This window comes from Primulina huaijiensis, chromosome 1, assembly GCF_012295235.1.
Source record: "Primulina huaijiensis isolate GDHJ02 chromosome 1, ASM1229523v2, whole genome shotgun sequence".
NCBI classification, from domain to species: domain Eukaryota; kingdom Viridiplantae; phylum Streptophyta; class Magnoliopsida; order Lamiales; family Gesneriaceae; genus Primulina; species Primulina huaijiensis.
In genome coordinates, this window is record NC_133306.1 from 5,382,424 (window position 1) to 5,397,573 (window position 15,150).

Genomic DNA, 15,150 nt, shown 5'->3' on the forward strand with positions numbered 1-15,150 from the left:
ATTGAAGTCTTCGAATATTTAGAGACAAATATGTGTCATTTACCCCGCTTTAAATTTCTATTTGATATCTCAACTGATATTTTACCTTAAGTCATTTCGTTTTCAAAACTTATCAGTTAGCTTATTTTCGCGTGGTAACAGACTGCTGCCTTATTGATACCTCACTGCCAAGAATTTCATTTCACTGTTGCTAACCAAACCAAAATATTTTCAAAATTTATTGAGATTATTTATTCAACTCTCTCTAAATCAATGTTCATTCTTAACAATGATTCAATTAAAAATCAATTTGACACTTAATCTAAACTCTTTTTAAGTCCAATTACTCTTACTAAATTCATTAAATACATATTTTAATTTCATATTTATTTTATTGATTAAAAGTTTAAAAATAAATTTATAATTATTTAAAAATTATATTATAATAAATAAATTTATAATCTTTGTATAAAAATCACAGAATTATTAGTTAATATAAATAAATATCAATTGATAAATTACACACTTAAATTTAATATTTTTTTAAAAAAATTATAAAAATATGATAATTTTTCTATCTATATTATAGTATTATATTATACATATTACGTATTAATAAAATTACAACTTAATCAATAAATCAAAAGTGTAGCTAAAATATATTTTAATATATTGATAAAAATATAATAAATTAAATATTTTTTAAAATTTAAATAAATTAAAGTACGAGTCATAACTCATAAAACTAAATAAACTTAAAAAAATCTAAATGAAGTACAAAATTAGTTTTCGTTCTTTGAAATCACGCCAAAATCATGATAACATGTGAGATTTTTCACACATTGTTATATCTGTGATTACGACTTTTTCCAGATATTTGTCTTTTAATGATCTATAATATTCATGTTAAATAATTTTTCAAAATCTTCACATGTCATTACTAGATTTTGAAAAATTAAAATGATGAAGAGGTTTGTTTCAAAATTCGAGAACATCATATTTTTATTAATATATTAATTTTTTTGCTATATTTATTATTTATCTATTTAGTTGTAACTTTATTTTAACATATTGTTGGGGTGCAATAACTGTTTCTATTTGATAGAACATTATAAACGTAATATTTGAGTTGTTGTATGATTTAAAAAATTTAAGTTGCACCGTTATCTCCAGTTATAGCTTTTGGTAAAACTGCAAAAGCTCAGTCGTACAATTGGTATCAGAATCAAGGTCATTGATGTAACCCGGGTGAAAGAGGTGAGTTGGTTCGGGTACTCTACCGGGTTTGCTATCAATATATCGAGGGAAATATGAGTTGGACGTCCGAACTAAAAACTTCTCTCCTCTCTTGATTGGCTTGAAAGATCTGTAAACAAGAAAGTAACCACGTGAATGGGCGCCGGAGGGGTGTCCGGCGTGACCATTCTGATGCTTAAGTCAGTAGGGAACTCAAGCAAGAAAACCAATGTAACCAAGTGATGGTCGTGTAATTCGTGCAGAGAGTGGAGAGTAAATGAACAATAAATGAGAGTATTTAATGTGTCAATAGATAATAAATGCAAAGATAAAACCTGGTATTTATAGTAGATGATGTAATGATGATCTCGTTCTTTGTGCTGATCATTAATTATAGTAGGACGGCTGATTATACCCTTTATTCTGACATGTCAAATCGTATATTAGTCACATCCAGTCCACTTAAGTCTGTCAACCATTTATATTATTGTCAGAGATAGGTCGGCTGTGCACACCCTACATAGTCGGCGTCATTAAATGCAACATTTATATCGAAGTGGTCGGAGTAAAAAGTCTCCCGGAAGCTATGTGAGAGCCCGGGTATATAATGTCCCGAGGAAGTTATGTCCCGGTTGTTCCAATGGCTCGGCACTTTTCTGAACATGTTGGAATATCTCTGTCGAGCACATCCTGCATCGTCCCGGGCCCTCCGGGGACCGGGCTTCCTTGCCGACTACTCCCAGATATTAGTTTTAGTACGTCTCATGAATGATCATCCTCCCTGACCCGGGTACAATCCATACATCTGACCCGAGCTATCCCAGGGGTATCAGTCACGAATTTGATTCACATTGATTTCAAATAGTGCAATTATTAGGAGAGGGTTGTTGGAGTGCAATAATTGTCTCTACTTGGAAAAACGCTCAAAACGTGGTGTATTAGCAGTTATGCACTTTAAAAAATTTGAGTTTCTCCGTTACCAACATCTATATGTATTATTTATCTATTGTGATATATTTGCATTAATTAACTGAGAGCTTATTATTCGAAGGCAAAAAGCTCAATAATCTCCAAACTGATCAAAGAACAAATGATGGAGCATCTTTTCTCCGTCGATAAATCAGACTTTATATATCAACAAACATTCCTTGAAATTCTTCAATTTACTCAATGTTAAGTATCATAGTCTAGCTAAATTATTGGATAAAGTTTTACACACTAACAATTTTTAATTATCAATAGAATGTCATAATTCTGCAAGCAATACTTTCAGTGTACTTTTATTAGAAAGGACAATGACATGGAAAACGATATGACCAACGGCTACTCCATTTGAAACGGATATCAGATTGGATTTTAATGACCGTTGGATCAAATGCTAATAGAAGAAGACTTCAGTCAATCGCTTTCGCTCTTTCTCTCATATTTTTGAAAAAGTTCGAACATTCTCAAGCTTTCAACAGTTCAACTGATATAAGTTTTCTAGCACACACTTGAGGGTTTTAATAAGATCATTGAGGATTTTTTGCGTTTAGCTTTCTATTTTTAAAATACTTGTAATCTGACAGTAAGAGTACTTACAATTTTGTTGAGTAAATGATTAAAGCTTTGAGTTAGGTTGTGTGGTTATTCTGACTGAATTGGGTAGTTACAAATGTTGTAACTGTGAAAGTCTTTTAGTGAAATCTTTTCACCAAAAAAGGATAACGTAAGAATATTAAAGTCTTTGAACATTTAGAAACAAATATGTGTCATTTACCCCGCTGTAAATTTCTATTTGATATCTCAACTGATATTTTACCTTAAGTCATTTCGTTTTCAAAACTTATCAATTAGCTTATTTTCGCGTGGTAACAGACTGCTGGCTTATTGATACCTCACTGCCAATAATTTCATTTCACTGTTGCTAACCAAACCTAAATATTTTCAAAATTTATTGAGATTATTTATTCAACTCTCTCTTAATCAATCTTCATTCTTAACAATGATTCAATTAAAAATCAATTTGGTACTTAATCTAAATTATTTTTAATTCCAATTACTCTTACTAAATTCATTAAATACATATTTTAATTTCATAATTATTTTATTGATTAAAAGTTTAAAAATAAAGTTATAATTATTTAAAAATTATATTATAATAAATAAATTTATAATCTTTGTATAAAAATCACAGAATTATTAGTTAATATAAATAAATATCAATTGATAAATTCTATACTTAAATTTAATATTTTTTTAAAAAAATTATAAAAATATGATAATTTTTCTATCTATTTTATAGTATTATATTATACATATTACGTAATAATAAAGTTACAACTTAATCAATAAATCACAAGTGTAATTAAAATATATTTTAATATATTGATAAAAATATAATAAATTAAATATTTTTTAAAATTTAAATAAATTAAAGTACGAGTCATAATTCATAAAACTAAATAAACTTAAAAAAATCTAAATGAATTACAAAAGTTTTCGTTCATTGAAATCACGCAAATCATGATAACATGTGAAATTTTTCACACATTGTTATATCTGTGATTACGACATTTTCCAGATATTTGTCTTTTAATGATCTATAATATTCATGTTAAATAATTTTTCAAAATCTTCACATGTCATTACTAGATTTTGAAAAATTAAAATGATGAAGAGGTTTGTTTCAAAATTCGAGAACATCATATTTTTATTAATATATTAATTTTTTTTGCTGTATGTGTTATTTATCTATTTAGTTGTAACTTTATTTTAACATATTATTAGGATGCAATAATTGTTTCTATTTGATAGAACATTATAAACGTAATGTTTGAGTTGTTGTACGATTTAAAAAATTTAAGTTGCACTGTTATCTCCAGTTATAGCTTTTGATAAAACTGTAAAAGCTCAGTCCTACAATTGGTATCAGAATCAAGATCAAGAATTAGATTCACTTGATTTCAAAGAGTGCAATTATTGGGAGGGGCGGGGTTGTTAGAGGCGTGAGTTCTATATCCATGTAAAATTATTAAAAATCGTGTTTCACAAACATACTTCACTCTCAACATTAAAGTCTTTACGGTAGACAAGACAGAAATAGAAAACCAATGATGTCAGAATTCGTAAAATCCAGGAATTGGGGATGAAGGAGAACAAATTGTTGAGAGGTGAGGAACAGTGTAGTTGCCTTCAAGCAAACCTTGAGCCAAGAATCTGTAAGCCGCCTCCGTTAAGTGTACGCCATCCCAACTGACATACAGAGAAGGATCTTCACAACATGTTGCCGAAGGGAAGCCACATAATACCGAAACGTTGTAGTTATACAGTCCTCCCCCACCACAGCATGCGCTAAGGACTGATCCCTTTCCAAATCCTGCATCAACAGTACCATATATAGCTAGGGTTGCTTTCCTAATGTAACAATGTGAAATAAGTAATAATATTGGGAGCCTCCTATCTCGAGCTTATGGCTTAAACTAAGGACCAAGGTTCTCAATGAATCGACGTTGTAGAAAGGAAGATCTTAAAAAGGTTAACTCATCATGTTAAAGTTGACAATACCGTAAGGTTCGTATTCTCATTCTAGGCTGAATTAGGATGCATCATGAATATTGATAGATGAGTGCAAGTTCAAAGTGGGCTGTATTGAGCATTCTTTCATGGACGAGTGAACAAAGACCGCATAAATAACTATGCAGCGACTTGCAAGTTTCCAAAACTATCATTTCTCGTAAACTAATCTTTTAGATTTCTGTTCTCATCTTAGTCGACAAAAAATTTAGTAAATGCAAAAAATAGAAGTTCGAAAAGTACCAAACTCGTTCGGGGAAATAAAAAACTGCAGAGCGGCATTGTAGTAGTCTGCATATATTATGGAAATGCGAGGATGGAGCTCTCGTATGCGGTTCAGTTCCTTCTCCAGCAAACCATTATGGTATCTCGAAAACTCGTTCAACCAGTTAATGCATCCTGTTTGGGGATCATAATAATTAGTTTCATCATCTGATTTAAACTGTGTGAGATACACAGGAGCGCAGCCGATGGGAAAATTTCCAGGAACTAAAATTGTCTCAGCACCAAGCTATATTAGTTCCTGTGAAATACAAGTTGTGTAAGATTGATCAAATACAGATTGTTTTCCCATAAGTAATATCCGTGGTTCAATTGAGCGTACCGCAAGTGTTGATCCAATGTATTCAACAACAATGGGTACAAGTGATTGAAGCACTTCGCGGTTCATTCCGAGGGTGAGTGCATGATTGTAATCGTTGCCTCCTATCTCTCCCAAAAGAATGAGAGATTTCTGAACATATCTTTTACCATCTATGTAAGAAAACAGGTAAGCATTACAATTACCATCTATGTAAGAAAACAGGTAAGCATTACAAATAATTTGAGTAAAGGTTACATTGTTCTGTAAGTTGTTCGTACACGAAACTTTGAAGTCCAAAGTCCATATGTATTCGATTTTGAACAACAGTCTTGGCATATAAAAGAACAAATCTTTTTTGGTTTTATTTGTAACAGATAACATTGGATGTATCAGATAATAAGGATATTGGAATTAGCCATGTCTGGAAAGGTCTGGAAAAGTTGAATGTACCTGGGAACGCAAGATAATCAACTACTAATCCAGATTTTAATTTGATATTTGTACTTACGAATTCTTCAGGAGTTCTAATTAATTTTTATGAAAACAAGTGTGGATCAGATTCAAAAATGATTTGGCGATCTTGGATAATGTTTCCATATCACACAACTTTTGTTGTAATGATTCTTAGAACAGTGAATCTTTTATATATGGAGTTTACATAACTTCGTTACAATTTTGATACGATGGGCGCCTGCCTGAACATCTTGCAATATTTTATGTTTTCCACGAGATGTTCCTAAAAATACGAACTTTGCACAGATACTAAAAATTAGCCATTCTTGATGGGATAATTTCTTCCATATGGGGCCTTAGGTGAATCGGATTATTATGCTTAAAATGAACATGTGTTGCTGATCATGAGCCGATTAAAAATCTCCAACAAATAAAAATATGGGGTGGTTTTACATAATGATAACAATTAACAAGTGAAACGGGGATCGGAGAGGCAACGAGATGAGCCTTTAATGAAGAGGATGGGGAGATAGGCAGTCTTGTGAATTAGGAGACGCAACGATATTGAACATGGTGAAAAGATAAAAGAATTACACAAAATATTCCTACTCAAAAATAAATTAAATGTAATTCGTGTTTTATATCTAATCATAAGTTCGATTTTTTTTTTTTAGCCAGACACAAAACATGACTCGGAACTCGAAAAATAAAATATTTTCATTTCTATGTTAGATCAAATTATAATTTGATTTCAGTTTCGATTCATTTAGATCTCGAATTTACATCTAAGCAATGTTTATACATAGTTTTTGAACTGAAATTTAAATATAATACACTCAAACCAATTTGCACTGGAATAGAATTCAATAATTTTAAATACAAATAAATAAGACATCATAGTCCAATGTGGAATTCAATCATTTTCGTTTAGTTATTGTAATTCTAAGTCGACTTTTCCAGAAGGAGAATTCAGATTTCCACATTTAATCTCATCATCTTATTAGGACATCTGCATTCGTTACCGTTATAACACCCACCACTTCATCAAAAATCGTAAGGTCCATATGCCACATACACATTATATTAACACATCTATTCTCCCACATTTATTTAACATTAACACTCATTATTTGTAAGTTCCGCTGTCCACTCATTCATCTTATTTTTATTTAAAAGTAAATAAATTCAATTTCAAATTATTTACAAAATATAAAATATTATTATTTTATATAAATAATAATATGTTTTTATATATTTAGTACGTAATTTTATCTTATTTTCTAAGTATCGTTTATTTAAAATTAAATTTTATTATAAACTTAAAATGAAACAGTACAAAATATAAAAATAAATAACACTTGCATAAAAATAAAAAAAACATATAAATTAAATGTATTTGAATGTTTGAAATAATTTGTAGAATAATGTGTTTGGATGTTTGAAATAATTTGTGGAATGTATGAATATTTATAGATGAATATTTATTTATTTTTATTAAAGTAGCCGTTAATTAATCGTTAAATAGCTGTTAAAATAATTTTTTAATTTTTTTAATAAAACTAACCGTTACTATTTTAATATATTAAAAATAAATAATCTTTACTTTAACTATTTAAATAAATTATTAAATTAAATAATATACATATATATTATATATATAAATATATGTAATTAATGAGAGCACTTTTTCATTTTCAAATTCAAAAAAAAAAAATTAAAAAAAAAGAAGTGATGTAGGCGTTCAAACATTTGAACGCTCACATCATATCATATTACATAAATGTGTGGGTGTTTAAAATGATATTAACACCTCATTGGTATTCAAACTTCAATGTAGGTGCTTAAAATAATATTATTGGTGGGTCCATATCTAGATCACAGAAAAAATGACAAATCATATTATTGGCTCCAGCAAAAAGTCTTTTCAAAAATATAAATTTTTTACACACTATGTTATTTCCTAAATAAAATAATATATATTCTCTTTTTAGTAATAATGTAGATATTTCAGATTTAAAAGTATATATTCTATCAATACATAAAAAAAAAAACACATACTAAATTTTCTGTAGAAGTGAAAAAATGTCAAAACTGTTCAGTAGCTATGGATTAAAAAAAATGAAAATAAGATTTAATGAATTTTCTAGAGAAACCGGAACACTATTTCTATTTTTTATTCTTGAANTACATTTTTATTTCATAAATGTTAAGATCAAACGTTTACAACTAGACCAAAAGTTATATTTGTGAGCCAAAACGTAACTTTAATTTATTATATTTTTGCGGCAGTGCAGAGTGCACCTACTTGCGTGCTAATGTGTCGGACTGATAGGCTAATGAATCCGAGGAGATACATGTCTATCTGGTGGTACTGTAATATATCTTTTAGAGATCAGTCTTACTATTTCCTACCGTCGGCCACGTGCCCAGCAGAGACAATATTATCTGTTAAGATCTGTCATAACTCTTTTACGACCCATCTAGCTAACCAAATCAAGCGGCGCAACGTCAGCAGCTTGACACACAAGAACTTCCCAGAATGCACTTATATCAGTACTACTCTCACTCATATACATTTAATCCAACAATAACTTTTTAGAAAATTTATATTTTGTCAATGAGTAATGTAACTAGTTTAAAATAAACGCCTTATATTATAGTTAGAAAAGATTTTAATAGCTTTCGGATATATTATTTGATTGAGAGAAAAATATGTAATCTAGGAATTAATATATCATTTGAGATTTATTAGATAAATAAATAGACGTAATCTAGGAATTAATATATCATTTGGATATAGAAATATATTTTTGATTTTCAGTTTGTATTCTATTATTAATGAATATTATAACAATACTATATTTCATTATTAAAAACAATATTCAGTCGACTTCCATAAATTATCAAATGCTAATTTTTTTGAATTGCAATATTTCATGCACTAATTGATTATTGATAGAAGAAGAGTAAAAATTGTATTTAACAATGATCCTTATTTTCCACATTGTCCCGGACTCTCGTATCTGAGTTCACAGTTTGATTGTCTTAGTGTTTCTAATTCGCTCTTGATTTTTTTTTCTTTTTCCTCACATTGTTTTGGAGTGGATTTTCATCTAGTATTCTTGGAATTCGGCTTGGCTTTGCATGTCAATAAATCAAAGTGACAAACTTGTGGGTTTTTTTTCCTTAGTCTGATTTGTTGTCTCTTTATTGCACAAAAGATAATGGCTACCCGCGTTCATCCAATTGATTTTTGCATCATATTAATTCTTTTGTCAGAATCAATTTTTGTTTTGAATCTCTTAATGGAGAGGAAGGGACCATAATTTGTTGGAGAAAGAGAAGAAAGTACATCTTGCCGTATTTTCAATGAGTCAAGAAACTGATTTCTATATGAAGTTGTGAGACAATGAGAGATGGAAACTCCAAGAAAAGCAAGGTTTGTTTTAGTGAGAGAAACAGAAGTGCATTAATGAGGTTTCGTGAAATCAACAGTTTTCTGTATTGTTGCTGTCGAGATTTCTGATTTTTGTGTTTCTTGATCAAGTTTTCATGGCCCAAGACTCTAGTCAAGAAATGGTTCAACATCAAGAGCAGAGCAGAAGATTTTCATGCTGATTGTGAGACCCAAGCCCTTGAGCCCAATTACAACCTTGGCCCAACTTTGTCCTAGGTATATAAATCTTATAACCCTCCACTTTTCTCATTCTTCACTACGTTAAAAAAATAATTCTCTCGAGTCAACCTTAATTTCAATACTAGCAAAGATTGTAAGTGGAACTTATATTTTCTTGATACGTTATAATATTTATCTTCATGGTATTTTAAGTTTGAACGTATGATGTATTGCATGACGATCGTTTTCAACAAATATTTTTATGATGTCTTGATCTTGTTTGTGACCTTGTCTAGTAGGGTAAAACTAGACACTTATGATCCAGTCTGGGGAGTTAAGCCAGACATTCATGATCCAATCTGGGGAGTTGAACCAGATAAATATGATCCAGTCTGGGGAGTTAAGCCAGACATTTATGATCCAGTCTAGAGAGTTAAGCCAGATATTTGACAGTGATTGTTTTCTGTTTTAGATCTACTCGTGAATAAGTTTTAAAGATATGATCTATTGATAAGAAAAATATTATAATGTTTCTTTTTAAAACTTGAAGATATGCTCCCTCCAATTACTGAGTGACGACCATATCACTCACCCCTTACATTTCATTTCAGATGAGAATGAGATAGAAGAGCAGGAATCGACTGAATTTTGGGGATTGTAATTTGGCTAGAAAATTTATAATTCTTTGTTTAGTGTTGACATTTATTTGAATAAGTTGAACATTAGATTTGTTATTTTTGTCAGTGGTTTGTAAGACAATAAATTTGTCGAATAAATTTTTCTTTGGAATAAAACTGTTGTTTAGGCTTAGTGTTCTTGGTCTATTTAATTATTGAGTTTTCAAGAACATTGCCGATGTTCATGTCATGCATCTCGGGGCGTGACATTTAAGTGGTATCAGAGCGCAAGGTTCATGATCTTGATGAAAAATTTAAGTTTACCTCCAAGATGACGTGTTACGCGTGACAAGCCTCCCTCGGTTTCCTTAAACTCAGAAATAATTTTTATTTTTACCGTAAACAGTAAAAAAAATCCAATTTTTGTCCAACAAGTTACCATAAAGAGACTCTTTATTTATATATATATATATATATATATTCCGCTATAGTGAGTATATACATAGCCGGACTCTTGTGAGGCCAACGAAATGGTTGCCTCAGGGCCCGGCCTAATAAGAGGCTCAAATTTATATATATAAATATATATATGGTATATGCTATTTGCTATCCAACTCACTCCAAATCTCAATTCTAATTCTTGTCCACATTCAACAAATAAAGTTTACGATCTACTACTTCTCTTAAGCCTGAAGGTAAGTAATTTTCTTCATTAATTATGCTTTATTTTCATTTTAAATCTTTCTTTATCAATACACATTTATATTTATATTTGTAGATTAATCTGCCAAAGGATCATCAATGAAAATGAAATTTACTTGTGATATGGGCACTGTAATGTGCTTAGAAAATATGTTAATTAAATATATAATTAAAGCACACATCGTATGATTTAAAATTTTTAATTAGTTATAATTGAATTATGAGTTTTATATAAATTTTATGTGCGAATTATGTAATTAATCAGTGGATAATCTAAGCAAATAAAAATAAATTATGAATAGAGCTTGAATGTGTGGACCGTTGAAAGATGAAATTCGTTATTTTTTTGGATTTTTTTGTCCTTTGATTTTTTAGTTTGTTATTCGACTCAAGGAATTCTTTGATTTTGTAGTTTCTACAATTATAGAGACTAAAAGTGTAAGAATATTTTGATTAGACGCTTGTTAATTTGATTTATATTATTTTAGAAATTAAAACTTGCAAGTGATTGGTGATTTGGTTCAGAAAATACTTGTCTTTAATTTATGCAAATTACAAAGCTATAATTTTTTATTCCATGCATGCGATATTGTTTGTTTTGATTTTATATGTTAATTGAGAATGATTGATTTTGTTTTATGTTTTTAAAATATTTTAATTCATAATTTAATTTGTTGTTGATTGAAAATTTTGATAATTATTCATTTTTAATCAGTATAGATACAACAAAAGAAAATTTAAAATGCGTCTTAAATATCGGTCTGGAGCTCAAAAAAAAAAATGAAACAAAAGGAAATGTCATTAATTCAAAGTCAAGCTGGAGATATTAATAGTTGTATCGGCAGAAAGAAGCTTCTCGAAGTTGAAGTTAATCAAGAATTATCTTCGATCAACAATGTCGCAAGATAGACTAAATGAGCTAATTATGTTGTCGATTGAGAAAGAAATGGTCCGACAATTGGATTACACAGATTTGATAAATATTTTTACCTCTAAAACAGTTAGACAAGTAGTATTTATGTAGTTATTTTAAAATTGTTGAGTTGTTATTGATGTAATATATTGGTTTTGGTATATTTATGTATTTATTAGTATATTTGTTATTTGCAAATTGAATTTTATATTTATTACCGCAACAAAAGGGCTCTTTTTTCAATTTTCTTTTCAAGCTCCATTCAACATAGGTACGGCTCTGAGTATATAATCTATGTAATATAATATATGATTAGGATGTTAATTCAGATGGATTTAGATCGGGTTGATGCACGATACTATTAAAAAGCTGTTCAAGCCAAATCAACCCGAAAACTCATAATCCGAACCTGACTCAATCTGATTTTTATTTTTAATTATTTTTAATAATAATAATAATATTTCAATTTAAAGTAATAATAACAAAATCTCATGTATATAATTCAAATTTAAAAGTCTAATTATAGAAAATTAAAGTATATTCTAAATCAAATAAACAATTGTTATAAATATATGATAAATTTTTTCAAAAAATATATAAAAATGTAGGTAATATTTATTAATTATATATTTTAAAAAAAATTTAAAATTTTTTGTTCAACTCGGGTTGACCCGAAACCGATTATTTTTTCGGATCAGATAAAGAGTTCAAACCGATCTGACCGAACCCGAAAACCCTCAATCCAAACATGAATTTTTTTTTTAGCCGAACCGAGTCGGGTTATCGGATCGTGTCAGATTTTGACATCCTTATTTATATATATATATATATATATTATATATATATATGATAATATTAAGTATCAAACTTGAACATTGTTTGGCTCGTAAGATTGAATGACAAATGTTGGAATAATAAACTTAAAGATATGGATAATAGAATTATTTTTAATTCTAATTATTGTAGAAATTAAGTAAAATATTTTTTATATTTAGAGCTAATAGGCAAAACTCCTTTAATATAAAACATATTTATCACTGACGTGTGCTATCATATCTCATATTCCTATAATCCCAAATTCTAAAGAAAAATAAAATATTTTTATACTCTTATCCATGCCTTTGAATTTATAAGAATATTATATTATTATTTTAAAATTTTTATATCAACAATTAGAAAAATTCTGAAATTCAATTATTTTTTTAAAAAAAAAAATTATACACAAGAACAACCAGGTGCAAGAATTATTTTGTGTGTGTGGAAGCCCATAAATCAGAGTCGAAAATTTTAAAAAACCAAAGACACAAATATTTTTCTTGAAAAAATATAATTTCTAATAGATATATTATAACAACGGTAGCTTTGCAGTTAGCCTCACAATTCTTGGTCCACCTATCACTATCAAACTCAATTATAGACTATTTGATATAACACATTTTGGCATTGTTGGTATGTTAGCAAGAGCTCAACCAAATATCAGGTGTACGTACATCCTCGGTGATTTTCCCCGTCAACGGCATACAAATCAAGAGTGAAATGTAAAAGCAGGGTTACCTCGACGTGTTCCCAAAAATCGTTTGAACCAATCCATTTGAACTCCAAGAGACACGTTCGTCATCCGATTATAAATCCCTCTCGCCTCCAGATACTCGTGATCCAGCGCAGTAGCTCCGGCCACCGCAAAATTCACCCCTTTTTCAAAACTTTGGCCTCTCAGGTTAGAATTTTCTCCGCCAACACTCGGCTGCACTAGAGGCAGCCCAAAGCTCTCAGCTATTAACCAAAAACAATAAAGAAATTCACGTGAAATTAGCTAGGGGAATTCACTTGTCGCATTTGGTACTAATTATCCTCGTACTCCAAACGCTATAAATATAATGAAACATACCGAGGAAATCAATGACGAGACGACCATCGGAGTAGCGTCCGGTGGGTCGGTGGAAGAAAGTTTCTCCGTAGGGAATCCGGGAGCATCGGGGCTTGACAACATTTGATTGGTAGAGGCGGAGCAGATTTCCTGTGTCAGCGAGCGAATCGCCGAAGCTGATTATGGATTCGAAGCATCCGGTGGCCACTGGGCAGATTACCGATGTGAGTAAAATGAAGAAAATCACATATCCTAACGCAGGTGTTGACATTGATTCCACCTGAGGCAGTAGCAAGTTTGAATGGGAACACGAATCTATTTCCCAATATTTTTATATTTCATTTTAATTAATTGATTGTGACTTTAAACTTAAAAAAAATGTTTTTAAACTTTCATTTTGATCCAAACTAATAATTGAATTTAATATCGTTATTTTATTTTAAATGTGGGATAATAAGACGAATCGGCAATTATTTTAATATAGTCATAGTTTTTTTTTTTTAAATGAATATATTCGTAGTTGTTGGTCAGTCAGAGTCTAAGTAGCGTTGGTTTGAATACGGAAATTGTAGTTTAATTCTAAGAGTGTGCTAAGAAAACAACTTTGGTAATATGATCTTGATTCATGAGAGAAAAAAATATAGTAATAATCTTTTTTTTTTTATTAGAAGACATCTTAACCAACTCAGAAATAATAGTCTGATTCAAAAAAGGTGTCCGACCGAAACCCTTTAGAAGTAAATAAGATCGGCTTGATGGGTGAGCAATCCAGCTGGAGTCGTAGACAACTTGATATTATAGGAGCTGTGCTGTCAGTAATAAGGTACCGTGAACGGGTCTATACCAGTAGACATGTCCCAAGAGACAGGCATGGTTATGTAGTCAAAGCAACTTCGTCACTTTCGCCATCTGGTTCACCGGTACTGCCAAAAACTCCTACCGCAGGGGCATCAGAATCCGCCACTCGAAGTGGTGGCTCCTTTCTTTCTTCTCCGAAAAAATCTGACTCTTTTTTTTTTATGTTTTTTATTATGATCCGAGTTGACTTGTAGTGCTTTCGATCGACAAAACTTCTGGTCAAGATTACAAAACGATGCTTCTTTGATTCCTCTAGTGTGGTGAGTAATACTTCTCTAATCTACCATTTAGTGGGTATATGGAATCTGTACGATCAGATTAGTTCCACTCTCACTCCGAAGTATTAAAGGAATGACCATAGGAATGGGCACATCTTCCTAGGAATAGAAGTTGCCCACTCACAAAAATGGAGCAAGTGAACAATGTATCAACGGTGAGGAGCCTAATTCCTTCCACCAACATTTTTTCAAGTGAGCTTATCACACGTGATTTTTTTAGTGCAGTTTATCTGACTAACATAATTTGTAGTCTAACGCGTTAGCACGAGAATTTACCCAATGTGTACCAAAAGATAGCAGATGCGGATCTTATCGTCATAAAAAAAGAGAGAGAAAAAAGAAAATGATACATATATTGTTCAAAACTTATTGATGCACAATTTAAACCAATTGTGAAGCCTATGAGAAGTAATAATTGAAATTCTATTGAGTTTTAAGTGTTAACATATCTATATTTACTATTCAATTAAATTTAAAGGTATTTACAGTAACA

The 15,150-nt window shown here is 30.2% G+C and overlaps 1 protein-coding gene and 1 long non-coding RNA gene across 2 annotated transcripts; one reads left to right on the forward strand and one right to left on the reverse strand.

The window, feature by feature from the left end:
- Positions 1-4,203: 4,203 nt before the first annotated feature.
- On the reverse strand, positions 4,204-13,823 carry LOC140979652 (GDSL esterase/lipase At1g28590-like). The gene is given in 5 exon segments (XM_073445161.1): positions 4,204-4,573; positions 5,014-5,293; positions 5,375-5,523; positions 13,209-13,427; positions 13,543-13,823. Coding segments are annotated over 5 exon segments (1,158 nt in total). The 5' UTR covers positions 13,793-13,823; the 3' UTR covers positions 4,204-4,313.
- On the forward strand, positions 5,411-6,398 carry LOC140979660 (uncharacterized). The gene is made up of 3 exons (XR_012175783.1): positions 5,411-5,539; positions 5,576-5,964; positions 6,308-6,398. It is a non-coding gene; the product is annotated as an uncharacterized lncRNA (long non-coding RNA).
- Positions 13,824-15,150: the final 1,327 nt, after the last annotated feature.